This window comes from Lasiosphaeria miniovina (assembly GCF_030549165.1).
Source record: "Lasiosphaeria miniovina strain SMH2392-1A chromosome Unknown B0T26scaffold_2, whole genome shotgun sequence".
Classification (NCBI taxonomy): domain Eukaryota; kingdom Fungi; phylum Ascomycota; class Sordariomycetes; order Sordariales; family Lasiosphaeriaceae; genus Lasiosphaeria; species Lasiosphaeria miniovina.
The window spans coordinates 7,000,848-7,013,899 of record NW_026848221.1 but is presented as its reverse complement, the minus strand read 5'-3'; the positions used below and the strand labels follow the sequence as shown (position 1 = coordinate 7,013,899).

Genomic DNA, 13,052 nt, shown 5'->3' with positions numbered 1-13,052 from the left:
GTAGCTTTCGCCTCTGCAATACGCTAAAACGCTTCCACTTCGCCTGCCTACCACACGCAGTTCAACAACTAACTTATCCGTACTCTTCTTTTAGGAGAGGCGGAAATCTACGAATATTATTTTGTAAAATATCTAACAAGCTTTAATTATTATAATTTAAGAAATACACATATCTAACAAGCTTTAATCCTTATAATTTAAGGAATACGAAGAAATAATTAGAGCGTTTATAACTGGTAGTCTAGATTTTTATTAGACTAGGGATAGTAGGCGGCCTAAAAATATGTAGAGAAAAATAGGGACCGTTAAAGGAGCTGAGGAGCTGCTAAGAAGTCTCTTTAGATAGTACCAGACCTAACCCTATACCCCTCCACTATGCCACTACTCTTCCGTCCGTCAGGTGATGATACTATCGTCATACGTGTGGCTTGACTGTTCAACAGTAATTACCTAGTCCAAAAGCCAAATCGAGTCTCGAATTACGACAGTAAACTCTCTCGCTTTGTAAGCCGCAGCGAGGCGCCCGCCTTTGGCGTCCAGCTGGACTTGTCAACGTCGTAGCCGTCGCCCCCTTGCCGGCGGCCGTCCAGGACCTGGACCTCAAACTCGCCGAACAGGTGAACCACGAGCGCCTTTACAATGTGGCCGGCCACATACTGCCCCATGCACTTACGGCTACCGATACCGAACGAGTGAAGATTGTGCCGGAGCTGGTCGGACGGTCAGGTCAGATTCAGGGGAAAATCGGAGCACGGCTTGTGTGCGGCGGGGGTGGAAGCGAATGGCCTACCTCGGACGGCTTGATGTTCTTCAGTCTCGAAGGCTCGAAGGACTCGCTGTTGGCGCCCCAGAACGGGTTCCGCACGTTGATGGCCAGGACGTCGACCAGGATTTGCGTCTTGCCGTCGTTAGCATTCCACCCACGTGGCGCCGGAAGGGAGTCGGTCTACTCACCCCTGGCTTTACAAGAACGCCGTGGAAGTTCTTGACCGAGTACGAGAATTCTCCAGGAGTAAAAACTGAAAGCCGGCGGCAAATCAGCACAGGAAAAGAGTGTCTTGCTCGAGATCGGCACAGGCCATGAACAAGAACGACAGATACGACATTCACATACTAGCAAACGGACGGACCCGCATGGACTCGGTAAAGCACCGGTGCAGATGCGTGTCGGTTTTTGCAAGGTACTCGAGCACACTAGCCTGGTTCTCGGCAATCTCGTCGCGGAGCTCGCGCTTGACGTGCTCGTGGTCGGCGACAAGCGTGATGAACCACGTTAGGACGTGGGTGATGACGTCAAGATTGAGCATGAGCAGCTCGTCCAGGGTGTGCAGGAGCTAATCAGCCAGAGGGCGAGTCAGCATCATGTCTCGGCCAAGTGCGGTCTGACCGAGATGGGCGACACAAGAGGCAGAAATGAACAAGACAACAGAAAGACAACAAACACCAGCAACAGGAAATAAAGAGAAAGGGAAAAAGAAAAAAGAAGAAAGAAGAAAGGAAAAAAGAAAAAAAGAGAAAAGAGAAAAGAGAAAAGAGAAAAGAGAAAAGAGAAAAGAGAAAAGAGAAAAGAAAAAAAGATAAAAGATAAAAGAAAAAAGAAAAAAGAAAAAAGAAAAAAGAAAAAAGAAAAAAGAAAAAAGAAAAAAGAAAAAAGAAAAAAGAAAAAAGAAAAAAGAAAAAAGAAAAAAGAAAAAAGAAAAAAGAAAAAAGAAAAAAGAAAAAAGAAAAAAGAAAAAAGAAAAAAGAAAAAAGAAAAAAGAAAAAAGAAAAAAGAAAAAAGAAAAAAGAAAAAAGAAAAAAAGAGAAAAAAAAGAGAAAGGAAAAAAGGAAAAAGAGAAAGGGAAAAAAAAGAAGCAAGAAAAATTACCTCTGTCAACGACATGTTTCCTCGTTCGTATTCCTCCCAGTACGTGACAACCGGCGCCTTTCCGTCGCCGCGTGCACGCCTGGCCTGGACCATGCGGGAATTATACTGGCGCCACTCGCGCTCGTACTCGCGCATGCGGCGCACGGCGGCGCGGTCGAAGACGCGAGAGGCCAGGGCGAAGCGGTACGGGCCGCCGATGAGAAAGCACGGGGCGAGAGCGATGCGCTTCTCGGTCACGCGCCAGAGGTCGCGCTCCTCGGCGTCGGTCATGGGCCCGTAGATGGCGCTTGCGGTTAGGAAGTACGGGAACTTGGTGAAGGCCTCCACCGCCAGCAGGTTGAACGGCGACGACGGCGGCGACGTGTCCTTGTCGCCGCCCGCGTGGCTCGTGCCGGTGCTCGTCCCCGCCGCCATTCGCGGGAGCTCCGCGACGTACTTGCGCGCGGCGCCGTCGACGACGTCGATGCGAGCCACGGCGGCGCTGTGCGTAAAGGCCGGGTCGAAGATCCTCCGCAGCCGCCGCCAGTCCTGGCCCCCGAGTAGCCCGAGGCACTTGCCCAGCACCTCGCCGAGAAACCAGCCTAGGTTCATGTTGTGTGGCTTGCCGTGGTCGCTGGCGTCGGTGCTAAAGTGTTTGAGGTCTTCCGGAGTCGTGATGACGCTGCAAAGGAAGCAGAGCTCGTTAGGGGCCAGTTTAGAACCCAGCTTCGACGGCAAGGGCGAGAAAGAAGGGGATTGGGGGCTTCACATTTCCGGGTGCGGCCCCGACCAGATCCGGTACACGGCGCCATACTTGCGCCAACTCTCGGAGCTGGCTCGGCCGTCGATGAATCGCTGGAGGATCGCGCCGTTGGGGAACTGCCACTTGGGGCCCGACAAGGGCTTGCCGCCGGGCAGCACGCCAGGGTTGAACGTTGAAAGAAGCCACGAGGTTGTCGTCTGTCATCGCAGCATCAGCAAGCCAGCCTCCCGCAGATCCGAGTGCCAGTTTCTCCCGCAATTCCGAGTGCCAGTTTCTCCCGCGAAGAGGCAACCAGTATTGTTAATTACCTCGAGAATCCATAGCCCAAAACGCCGAGTCGCCAAGTATACGCCAACGACGAGGAAGCAGAGGATAGCCCAGAACGAAAGAGACATTTTTCTTGTCCCGATGCCAGCCTCAGCAAGACAAGAATACTGGGTACGTGAACGGGCTGAGCTCAAAGGTGATTCAAACCTCGAACCACGGCAGGTAGGTATATTTCCCAGTGCCGCCGGGCAGCAGTATCTAATTCGCCACGGTCCACAACCCCATTGTCTGGTCGTGCGCCACATGCCGAATAATGTATCTCTGTGGCAATGATAATGCACCGAAAGTTGGGCAATTGCAATTATTGCCTAGTTACCCCATTGGATTGCTGTTAAATATTGCACAGCCACAGCGGTCGGCATAATGGGGCTGAGCGCCGGTCCGGGGGTTTCGGCGATTTCCTCTCCATGTGATTGAACGGCGCGGACAATGGCGGTCCCGCGATGGAGGGGGTGGAGGAACAAACGTTTGCGGGCTCGTTCGGAACAATCCGAATCGTGCTGGGAACTGCGCCCTGCACAATGCATGTGTTTCCCCACTGAAATGATTCTGCAAGCCCCTACCATTGGAATAGGTTTTCCCACCGAAATGTTTCTGCAGGCCCCTACCATTAGAATAGAGTAAGCAGCTGCTGAGGCAATATTGAAGTACAAGTGAGCATAGCCAATGCTGCATCCAATAGTGGAGGGAAGGTTCTTAAATTGTGCCTGATGCTTGCAGTCCGTTCAGGAGCCCACTTTGACTCAAGCTGATTCCATTCATCATCGCAGAGAACGGAGAACGCTCGGTTCATCCAGAATGCCACAGCCCGCCATGGCAGACGAATCCGCCATCGCCGAGGCCGAGCAGCTGGTCCTGGACCTCAAGAGACACACCGGCTCGGCAGCGGCCCGGGCCACGGTAGTCCGGCGGCTTGACACGCTGCGGTGCCTGGTGCACGGGGGCCTGGACGCGCTGCTGTTCCAAGCCCGCCCGGTAATTACGTCGGCGGCGCAGACCCGCAACGGGCCGGCGAGAATATGGCTAACGGGCCAGGGCGGCAGTTCCAAATCCTCCCCGCGCTCAACATGCTGCTCGACTTTGGGGTGTTCGACGCGGTTCCGGTTGGCGGGAGTGTCTCGCTCGAGGACCTCTCCGCGGCCGTCAAGCTCGATGCCTCTATTCTAGGTGCGTGCTGATTGGTCGGGTGCCTTACCTAGGCCGTCTAGGCTACCGAATGCTGGTTGCAGTGATCATCCTATCATATTTCGAAAGCTGAAACTTCAAACGTGTCCACTGCCCAGCCCGCTTCCTCCATATCGTGCTCACCCAGGGCATTCTCAGGGAGACGGCCCGAGATATGTACGAGCATACGGCGGCGTCAGCCATCTTTCGCACCGACCAAGCAGCTAGCTTGTTCCGCGTGGGGTAAGCCGAAAGAAAAAAAAGAAAGAAGAAGCACGAATCTCGCCGCACCAGAATCCCCGGGATAAGAAACCCCAAATCCAGAGACACAGTAGCAATCACTAACACGGCACATGCAGCACGATGCAGTTCCCGCGGTGGTGGAAAGTGTCCGAGTACCTGCAGACGCACACGGCGGCGCAGGCGCAGGACGCGCGGCGGGTGCCGTACGTGTGGGCGGCGGGCCACGACGGCCGCATGACGTACTACGAGGCGCTCGAGGCGGAGCCGGCCGTGGCGGCGGCGTGGCACCGGGGCATGGAGCTGGTGCAGGCGACGCAGCCCGTGACGGGCATGTTCCTATTCGGCGCCGCTGCCGAGGCTGCCGCCGAGGCCGAGCCGCACCGCGCCTTCGTCGTCGACGTCGGCGGCGGCCGCGGAAACGCGCTCGTGGCCATTCTGAAGGAGTGCGCCGCCAAAGGCAGCAGCACCCCCCGCATGGTCCTGCAGGACATGGCTGAGGTGCTCGAGGGTCAAGACCCTGTTAGGATCGACGGCGTCGAGAACATGCCGCACGACTTTTACAACGAGCAGCCCGTCAAGAGTGAGTTTGCCTCCCCCTCCCCTCCCCCCCCAATACCGAGTCCTTGGGCCTTGGGCCTTGGGCTTAGATACCTTCATCAAGCCACTAATAATTAACCACCGTGTAGATGCGCACATCTACTACCTCCGCAACGTGCTGCACAACCACTACGACGACCGCAGCCGGGTGATCCTGGGCCACATCGTCGACGCCATGGGCCCGACGTCGCGCGTGCTGATCGGCGAGATGATTCTGCCGGCGACGGCCGTTGCGGGGTGCGACCCGCTCCCTTTCTTCATGGACGTGAACATGTTCATGGAGGGCGGCGTCGAGCGGACCGAGGAGCAGTGGCGCAGGCTGCTGGACGAGGTCGGGCTCCGCATCGAGAAGATTTGGAGGCTGCCTGACAATCCCGTCCAGAGCACCATCGAGGCCAGGTTGAAGAATAGTTGAGAAAGGGCGCAGGCCGTTCGCGAGACAGCAGACATGCATTGGGCTGTTTGTTATCTGGGAGCAGTTCTGTCCTTTGATGGCTGCATTGTAATTTCCCATTTTAAGTCCCTCTGAAACATGTAATGACCGAACTGTCCCGGTGACCCGTGGTTTGCTATTTGGACCTTGTGATAGTTATGTGATAGTTAGGTGGGCGCTTTTTGACTCTGGAACTTGGCTAATATTATGACCTTGGTGATAAAGACAGCAATGGGATAGTAAAGATGAATACAAAAGCGTAAGATCTTATACCTTCAATAAGATAGGGGGATTATTTCTCACCGCGGCAGCTGTAAGCTGAAACGCAATTGAATTAAGCTCTAGAATTGAAAATAGTACCGAATCAAGAACATCAAACCCAAAGTTTTCTAGGCAATATTAGACATTCGCTATGATATGCTAGGTGCGTTTCTTTTGGCCGGGAACGCAAGTAACAGTGACATGATTCTCAGGTTTAAGCCGCTCGATACCATGCCCCACCCCCCACCGGATCACCCTAGCAGTGGATCACCCTTTTACACCGAAAACACTACATCTTTGAACAACAACAGCGCACTCAATTGTGAAGCTATTTATAAGCCAAATATGGCAAAATGTAGCTAGCTGACTGTTTAATCCATATATTGTGCTGGCACACGAAGTGCACTGCCAGAACTTGTTAGTCTTGTAGGCAACTCTTCTTCTTTAGCCTCTTCTTCAGCCTCTTCTTCAGCCTCATCGTCATCATCCACCTCTTTAATTTGAGGCTCTGCTTGAGGCTCTGCGGGAATCCCGCCGCCTAGTAGTATAGTCCCTAGGTCTATGAACCGCTTGTTAGGATTGGGAATTTTCCTTCGTTTTCGGGGCCTAATACGTTCCAGTTGAGCCTCCAGGGCTTCAATACGGTGCTGCTTGAGTACTAATTCGGTCTGAAGCTTCTCAGCGGCTGCTGCGGCTTTCTGGAACTTCCATCTAGTCCGGGGACTACTTCCTTTGCTAAAATCCTTAGTCTGACGCCCTGTAGTTGGTATGCTAGGGACTCCAGAGAGGACAGGGGGTTTAGGGGTCTTTGCCCTATCTTGCTGAATCTCTGGGTGGTTTAGGGCTTTTTACCTATTAACAGGTTAATTTCGGTTCGTCCGGAATGATGATTTGATGGTTCTTCCTGTCAATGCTTCCTTCCTGGCTACATTGTAGTAGCGAATGAAGTTGATCTTGTCAATAGGTGCTGCGATATTCTTTCTCCCTTATATTAAAGTACCGGTTGACGGCTTTGGGAGCAAACCCGTTAAAACGGGCGGTTTCCTTTCTCTTGCCTACTTTGGCTCGAATGTCAGGGTTTTTAGCTTTGAAGTTAGGAATCCAGTTTTTCCCTACAGGGTCTTTCTGCCCCGCTTCTTTACAGAGTCTTGAAGCAATGCTAAATACTGTTGAGTAACTCGGAGCAAAGCCGAGTCTTTTTTGCTTGACGATCCACTTAATGAGCCGCTTTTCTTGAGGCTCTGTGAGCCTGCGTTGTGTTTGGAGGACCTCTTCTTTGGGGGGGACTCCGTTGAGTCTTCGGTTCAACGTTGTATAAGGAACTCCATGCTTTTGAGCCGATTGACGAATAGAAAGCTTATTATCTGTGACGTCTAGGTACGCATTGACCATATTATCGTCACTTTGTTCAGACATTGTGGTAGTACAAGACGCAATTCATACTCAAAGGTAGGGGGAGAAGAATATCAAGAAGCTAATTTGGAGTTAATTTGGAGTTACTTTGCGATAATGTAGCGAAAAAATTAGGACTTCTGGGTCGACAGATCTATACTAAGATTAAACTACATGCAATTACATAACTAGTTCAATTATGTACTTGCGAATAGCTTCACAATTTAGTACGTTATTATTGTTCAAAAAGGGAATGTTTTGGTGTAAAAGGGTGATCCACTGCTAGGGTGATCCGTTGGGGGGTGGGGTATGATACCGATTTTCTTTGGGAGCATGAGTAACCCAAGTAAAAAAATTCAAGTACATGGGCTACTATTAACTTTCAGGTTACTAGCCTACTATAAACTACTGTACGTTGGGAAATTTACTTCGAATACGGGGCGTAGTATTCGTGACCTTCTTTCGGTGTAATTGCTTCGTAAGTGTCACAGGCTTGGCTGTGCTATGCCATGGTTCCACGTGCTGTGTTATCGCCCAGTACGTGATCACTTCCTGCGCGTAGATTAGTCAGCAGCCTCCACGCCGCTACGCTATATCTTCTGGCCTGGCGCGCCTTCTGTAAGTTATTAGCTCTTCGTGCAACTACTTGCCCATCTAGCACCTAAGCTCGCCCGTGATATCAAGTCTCTCGTCGCCCAAATGCTACCTTTCGTCACTTCTTAAATACTTCTCGCTTTACATTTGGTAGGTTACCAGCGTAAACTACCCGGCCGGGTTCTCAATCCCAAGTGAAGTGTTGCACGCGATCGAAGTTGACAGCGCATTGAATTGTCTGCTCAATAGGTCTAAAAGTGCAGAAAAGAACGCTTCCTTATACTCATGGAGAGAGGGCAAGGGAGGCGTTGTAATCAGCCCGAAAGAGGGCAATCCGAATGAAATGAGGACATTCCGAGTCAAGAATGAAGGAAATAACAAAGAATGAAGGAAACTCAGAGGCATGTCAACCAGGGCCTGTCCAATTCCATGAAAAGTGGGTCAATTCCAGACGACATGAAGCTACTGGAGCTTTTTCGAGCCCTAATTAGATCTTTTCGCAAAATCGGCCAAAATCTCCCGGCGTTCCTAACGCTACCTACAGTGATTTTCTCTTCACCCCCTTCGCTAAATCGTTTCTAATGCAGAACTAGCTAGCCACAGGTCGGATATATACTGGCGTTCCCGGACAACACAAACGCAGTGTTACACTTGATCAAAGTTGACAGCGCATTGAATTGTCTATCTAACTAGAAGAAAGGTTCAAAGGACGAAGTCGTAGGCTTCCTTATATAGACCCTGTAGCCCTGTGCCCCCTACCGCCGCCACTGACGCTTACTGTTTTGTTGGTTCAACCGACACACATCTTCAAAGGTCAAACGTAAGATGACGGAATAAGCTGACTGTGGCTTGAAGAGTGGCTCAAAGTGGCTCAAATCTGGGCGACACGCAGCCTAAATTAAGACGGAAAAGTAAAGCTACAAATTGTTGGAATGACAAGGTCATTCGCAATAGTCAGTTGCGACAGTCACTTATGTTGATATATCTCAAAAGGATCCCGAACTACGGGGACAGGAAGAGGGTTGGTTTTAGAGGGTAGTGCAGTCACGTGCTTGCGGCACGTGCTACATGGTGGCCTAAGCGTACGCCACATGTTGGTCCCTGACAAAAGCGTAGACCCTTTGCAGGCTATTATTATTCCCACTGAAAGGGACAAAAAATGCTACTGGAACAAAGGAGATTAGATGCCGGGGCTGTCTGATTTTTTTCTTCCGTCGTTTGAAGTTGATCATATACTCACACATATATCATGTGTTTATACACGCATCAACGTGTCGTAATCAAAGCTTTAATTGTAACGTCTCGCTTGCTATAAGTCAGGTGGTCTGCTTATGGAACACCCCTGGATTTGGAACAAGGTTTGTCATCAAGGACTTGCCGCTCGCCACCCAACTCACCTATTTCAATCGCTTGCAACTCGACCAATTCTGCTTCAATACTTATCTTCTTTTCTCCATTCAATTGAGAAATGAAAGATGAAGCGATATACTCAGTTGGATTTGCAGAATGCGCTGGCAGAGTATGCAGAAACCGGCTTACTCCGTAGCTCTGCTGAAAATCACGGCATCCCCCCTACTACTCTCTTTAATCGGGTTCGTGGTTCCGAGCCAGCCTCCAAGGCCCAAATTCTTAATCAAAAGCTTTCTCCGGCTATGGAAGAACGCTTAACCGAATGGATTCTATTCCAAGGGTCGCTCGGTCACCCTCCAACCCACGCCCAAATTCGGAAACTAGCTAGAAGAATGCTCGAAGATAACGAGACCCTCGGAAAACGCTGGACTAGCCGGTTTTTGGCTAGAAATCCATCTATTTCTACAACTAGGCCTCGGAGAATCCATGCAAACCGTGCTGATTGAGCCTGTGAGGCCGTTATCCGGCCTTGGTTTGACTATTTGAAGTCTCCAGGCGTGGAGGCTATTCCAGCCAAGCATAGGTATAATATGGATGAAACTGGCATTGCTTCTGGCATTGGAGATAACGGCCTGGTTGTTGGATCTAAGGAAAGAAAGAAATTCCAGAAAAAGAAGAAAGGAGACCGAATTTGGACCTCGATTATCGAATGTATTTCCGCTGACGGCCGGTATTTGAACCCAGTCGTCATTTTCAAAGGTGGAAGCCTTCAACAACAATGGTATCCACGCGATTTACAGCCATTTAAGGGCTTGAAGTGGAAACCCACTGAAAACGGCTGGTCTGACGATGATACTGCCGTCGCATGGCTCCGCAATATCTTTCTTCCAGAGACTCGGCCAGCTACCCCCTCGGAGAAGCGCCTCCTTATTTTAGATGGCCACGGTAGTCATACCACCGAAGAATTCATGTGGCTAGCCTTTTCTAATAACGTACAATTGTTATTTCTACTAGCCCACACCTCCCACGTTCTCTAGCCCCTGGATTTATCAGTTTTCGGCCCTCTAAAAGCCCGGTACAGAGCCAAGCATAACGAGGTTGTTTCCGGCTTCGACGAAGGCACTGTTGCTGAAAAGAGGGCCTTCCTAGAATGCTACCGGCAAGCCAGGGTCTATGGAATGACTGAATCTAATATCAAAGCCGGCTGGAAAGCTACAGGCCTCTGGCCGGTCAGCCTCAGGAAGCCCCTAAGCAACGGCCTTGTTATTAAGAATTCTAACGGCGACGTTGGTCAACTGACCTCTACGGTTTCTATAGACCTTCAAGAGGTCCATAACCCCATTCTAAAAAAGAATTCGGAGGGCCGGCCTATATGGTTTACCCCTAAAAAGCCGAAGGATTTCCGTATTCAGGGGCAGGTTTTTCTAGCCGGCCAGAAACGGACTGCCAACGACCGACTTTTCATACGCAAGGCCGCAAAAGCCTTCGATTACGTGGTTTTCCAACTAGCCAATACGGCGCATCAATTGGAGGCTGCAGAAAAAAGCCTAGAACGCACAAGAGGCCGAAAGAGAAGGAAGGTCCAAGTCGACCCTAATACGCAGTTCGCTGGAATTGAGGAGGTTCGTGCCTCACAGAGAGAGGCTGGCAGAGAGGACCTTAGTTATTCTGAAAGAGAAGAATCAGGAGAATCCGATACTGAAGACTTCATCGTTGTAGCTAATTAATTGACAAAGTTGTTGGCAATTGAAGTTTGTGGTGTTGTGCGGGGTCCGATTCAGGGGCTGTTCCATAGGCAGGGGTGTTCCAAAAGTCACCCACCTGACTTAACGTTAATTAAAATTCAAAAGGTTTCTAGAGCGCGACCCAAAATTGAAAAACCATCTTCAAGGTTTATATCGATAAAATCTCGGCTTGAAGCCCTGTAAATCTTTCCATTTAATTCTCAACGCAAGATTGTAATCATTCGCGACTACTCATGAAACAGAAACGAACAAGAAGCTGAACAAAATCTACTAGAACTAGAAAACACAAGACTCGAGCGCAACCCCTTTCCCTCAAACAAATCGCCAAATAAATCGCCCACCGACTCTACTTCTTGGGCAACTTGTACCCAGGAACGCGAGCCTGGAAGAAGCCCGTAGGGTCGTACTTCCTGCTCACGGCGCGCAGGCGGGCGACGTTGGCGGCGCCGTAGGTGCTGATGGGGTTTTGCGTGACGTCGGCGTAGTTGAGATACTTGTAGCCGATATTCAACTTCTTCGCGTCGAGAATGGCCTCGTGCCGGGTAACAATGGCCTGTAGCCCGTTGGTCACGGTGTCGTCGTCGACCGTGTTGTCCCAGGCGGCAGTAAGCACAACCATGGTGATATCGGGCTGGTGCGGCGGGAGACCCAACGAGTTGGTCCCGTTGGTCACGGGCATTGGCTGGACCAGGTACTGGATCTGGAGGCCCTGGACGCCTTGGACCTGTTGAATGCCGGCCTGCCACGTTTGGAATAGTGCTAGGTATGTTGCTGCGTCCGGGTTGTAGAAGGCGTAGACGAGCTCGAAGGAGCTGTGGCACAACCGGATAGTCAGCTTGGCGGCAAAGATGAGGGATACCGCAAAGACTTACCGCGGAATGGTGGCGGGCAGGATGCTGCCCATGAATATCACAAGCTCTGCAACGCTCCTCAGTTCCAGGGACTGTGCTGTCACGCCTGGGAGCTTGGTGAATTCGGCAAAGACGGGCGGGCTGACGACTGGAGCCGAGTAGAAGAGCGAGTCCTCGATGAAGAAGCTGCCGTTGACAAAGCCGAGGATGATGGCCACGTCCGACAGTTCGTCCACGTTCTCCGGCCGCATCCAGTCCGAGAAGGCCTGAGCGTGGACACTGAGGGTGTCGGGGGTGTACTCGAACCCGACTATGCCGCCCCACATGCCCAGAAGCGGGTGGGTGGCGACATCGAAACGCGTGATGATGCCGAAGTTATTCGACCCCCCCTTAAGCGCGAGCCAGAGGTCCTGATTCTGGCTAGCCGACGCGTAGACTACCTCGCCGCTGGCGAGCACGACTTCGTAGCTGAAGATATTGTCGCAGGCGAAACCGTATTTGCGCGCCAGGAAGTTCTTCCCACCCCCGGTGAGGAAGCCACCAGCCGCGACGCCCGGCATTCGGGCGCCCAGGACGGTCAAGTTGTGGGGCACGAGCTGCGGATACACGTCGATAAAGTTGGAGCCGCCTCCAATCGAGGCTGTCTTCTTATCGGCGCTCAGCCCGAACGAGTTCATGCCGCGCATGTCGACCGTGATCCCGCCATCCACGTTGGCCGCCCCTGACCAGAGCGTGTGCCCTCCGCTGCGCACCGCGAACAGGGGCTTGGAGAGGTTCTTGGGGTACCGGTCGTTGGCGGCCACCAACTTCACAAATGCTGAGACATCAGCTGTCCGAGCGGGCCGGAAAACGCAGCTGGGATTAAGCTCGCGCTCCTGCAAGGTGTAGTAGCTTTCCTGCGAGTCCACATATTCGCTGCTGTTTGTAAACCAGACCTTGCCAGGGAAATGCGCGCCGACGAGACGGCAGAGATCTAGAGGCTTGTTGCTCCTCTGCTCTGGAGCTAAAGCCGCTGCTGCAGTGACCGCCGAAATGAGTCGCGCGATGCCCAGAAGCGAGAAATAAAAAGCCATGACTGGTCTAGTCCGTGGTAGCAACTTCGAACTGAAAATTTAGCACATAATCAAAAAAAGAAGATGTTGCATGCTTCCGCGAGCGTCTTGACGTTACGACAATCAACTTCATGTTCTCTGCCGCCCTTTAAAGGCAAATTTTACTACAAAAAACCTGATCTCACAAGATAGGACTGTGAGAGCGGTAGCCCAAGTTGGTCATCCATATCTACGCCGCTCAATACTCTAACCCCCTTTTCGATAGACCGAAAGAATGCGTCAGCGTAAGGACGTGAATGCTGCTGTGCCGTGGAAAAGACAGGCGTGGCGCCAGCCCTCGGGTCGCTTCCACCAATCCCATACGTATGACGGAGCCGATACCCCTGAAATGGCAAGGCTTACGACATGGCATGGGGGTGCGACCACGTTTCTGT

At 51.6% G+C, this 13,052-nt stretch overlaps 3 protein-coding genes across 3 annotated transcripts; 1 reads left to right on the top strand and 2 right to left on the bottom strand.

Moving 5' to 3' along the window:
* Positions 1 to 207: 207 nt before the first annotated feature.
* On the bottom strand, positions 208 to 3,497 carry B0T26DRAFT_699431 (cytochrome P450). The gene is made up of 7 exons (XM_060441467.1): positions 2,918 to 3,497; positions 2,616 to 2,806; positions 1,868 to 2,528; positions 1,115 to 1,334; positions 955 to 1,019; positions 791 to 898; positions 208 to 710 (listed from the first exon to the last, which is right to left on the bottom strand). The coding sequence occupies exons 1-7, from the start codon at positions 3,179 to 3,181 to the stop codon at positions 480 to 482; spliced, it is 1,740 nt and encodes a 579-aa protein (XP_060301678.1). The 5' UTR covers positions 3,182 to 3,497; the 3' UTR covers positions 208 to 479.
* Positions 3,498 to 3,749: 252 nt separating this feature from the next.
* Positions 3,750 to 5,355, top strand: B0T26DRAFT_638504 (O-methyltransferase; the record flags this gene model as incomplete). The annotated part of the gene is made up of 5 exons (XM_060437042.1): positions 3,750 to 3,911; positions 3,980 to 4,103; positions 4,220 to 4,343; positions 4,460 to 4,923; positions 5,030 to 5,355. 5 exons carry the CDS (start codon positions 3,750 to 3,752, stop codon positions 5,353 to 5,355), a joined length of 1,200 nt encoding a protein of 399 aa, XP_060301677.1.
* A 5,706-nt stretch (positions 5,356 to 11,061) lies between these two features.
* B0T26DRAFT_637485 (uncharacterized protein) lies at positions 11,062 to 12,639 on the bottom strand (the record flags this gene model as incomplete). Its single annotated transcript, XM_060436929.1, has 2 exons — positions 11,062 to 11,527; positions 11,588 to 12,639. 2 exons carry the CDS (start codon positions 12,637 to 12,639, stop codon positions 11,062 to 11,064), a joined length of 1,518 nt encoding a protein of 505 aa, XP_060301676.1.
* Positions 12,640 to 13,052: the final 413 nt, after the last annotated feature.

Bases quoted from the DNA above. Each gene is read 5' to 3' on its own strand.
- B0T26DRAFT_699431 (XM_060441467.1), bottom strand. From the start codon at position 3,181: ATGTGGCGCACGACCAGACAATGGGGTTGTGGACCGTGGCGAATTAGA. The intron at 2,807-2,917 runs GTAATTAACAAT...CTGCGATGACAG, and splicing joins TTGGGCTATGGATTCTCGAG to ACGACAACCTCGTGGCTTCT. The intron at 711-790 runs GTAGGCCATTCG...CCGTCCGACCAG, and splicing joins AGAACATCAAGCCGTCCGAG to CTCCGGCACAATCTTCACTC.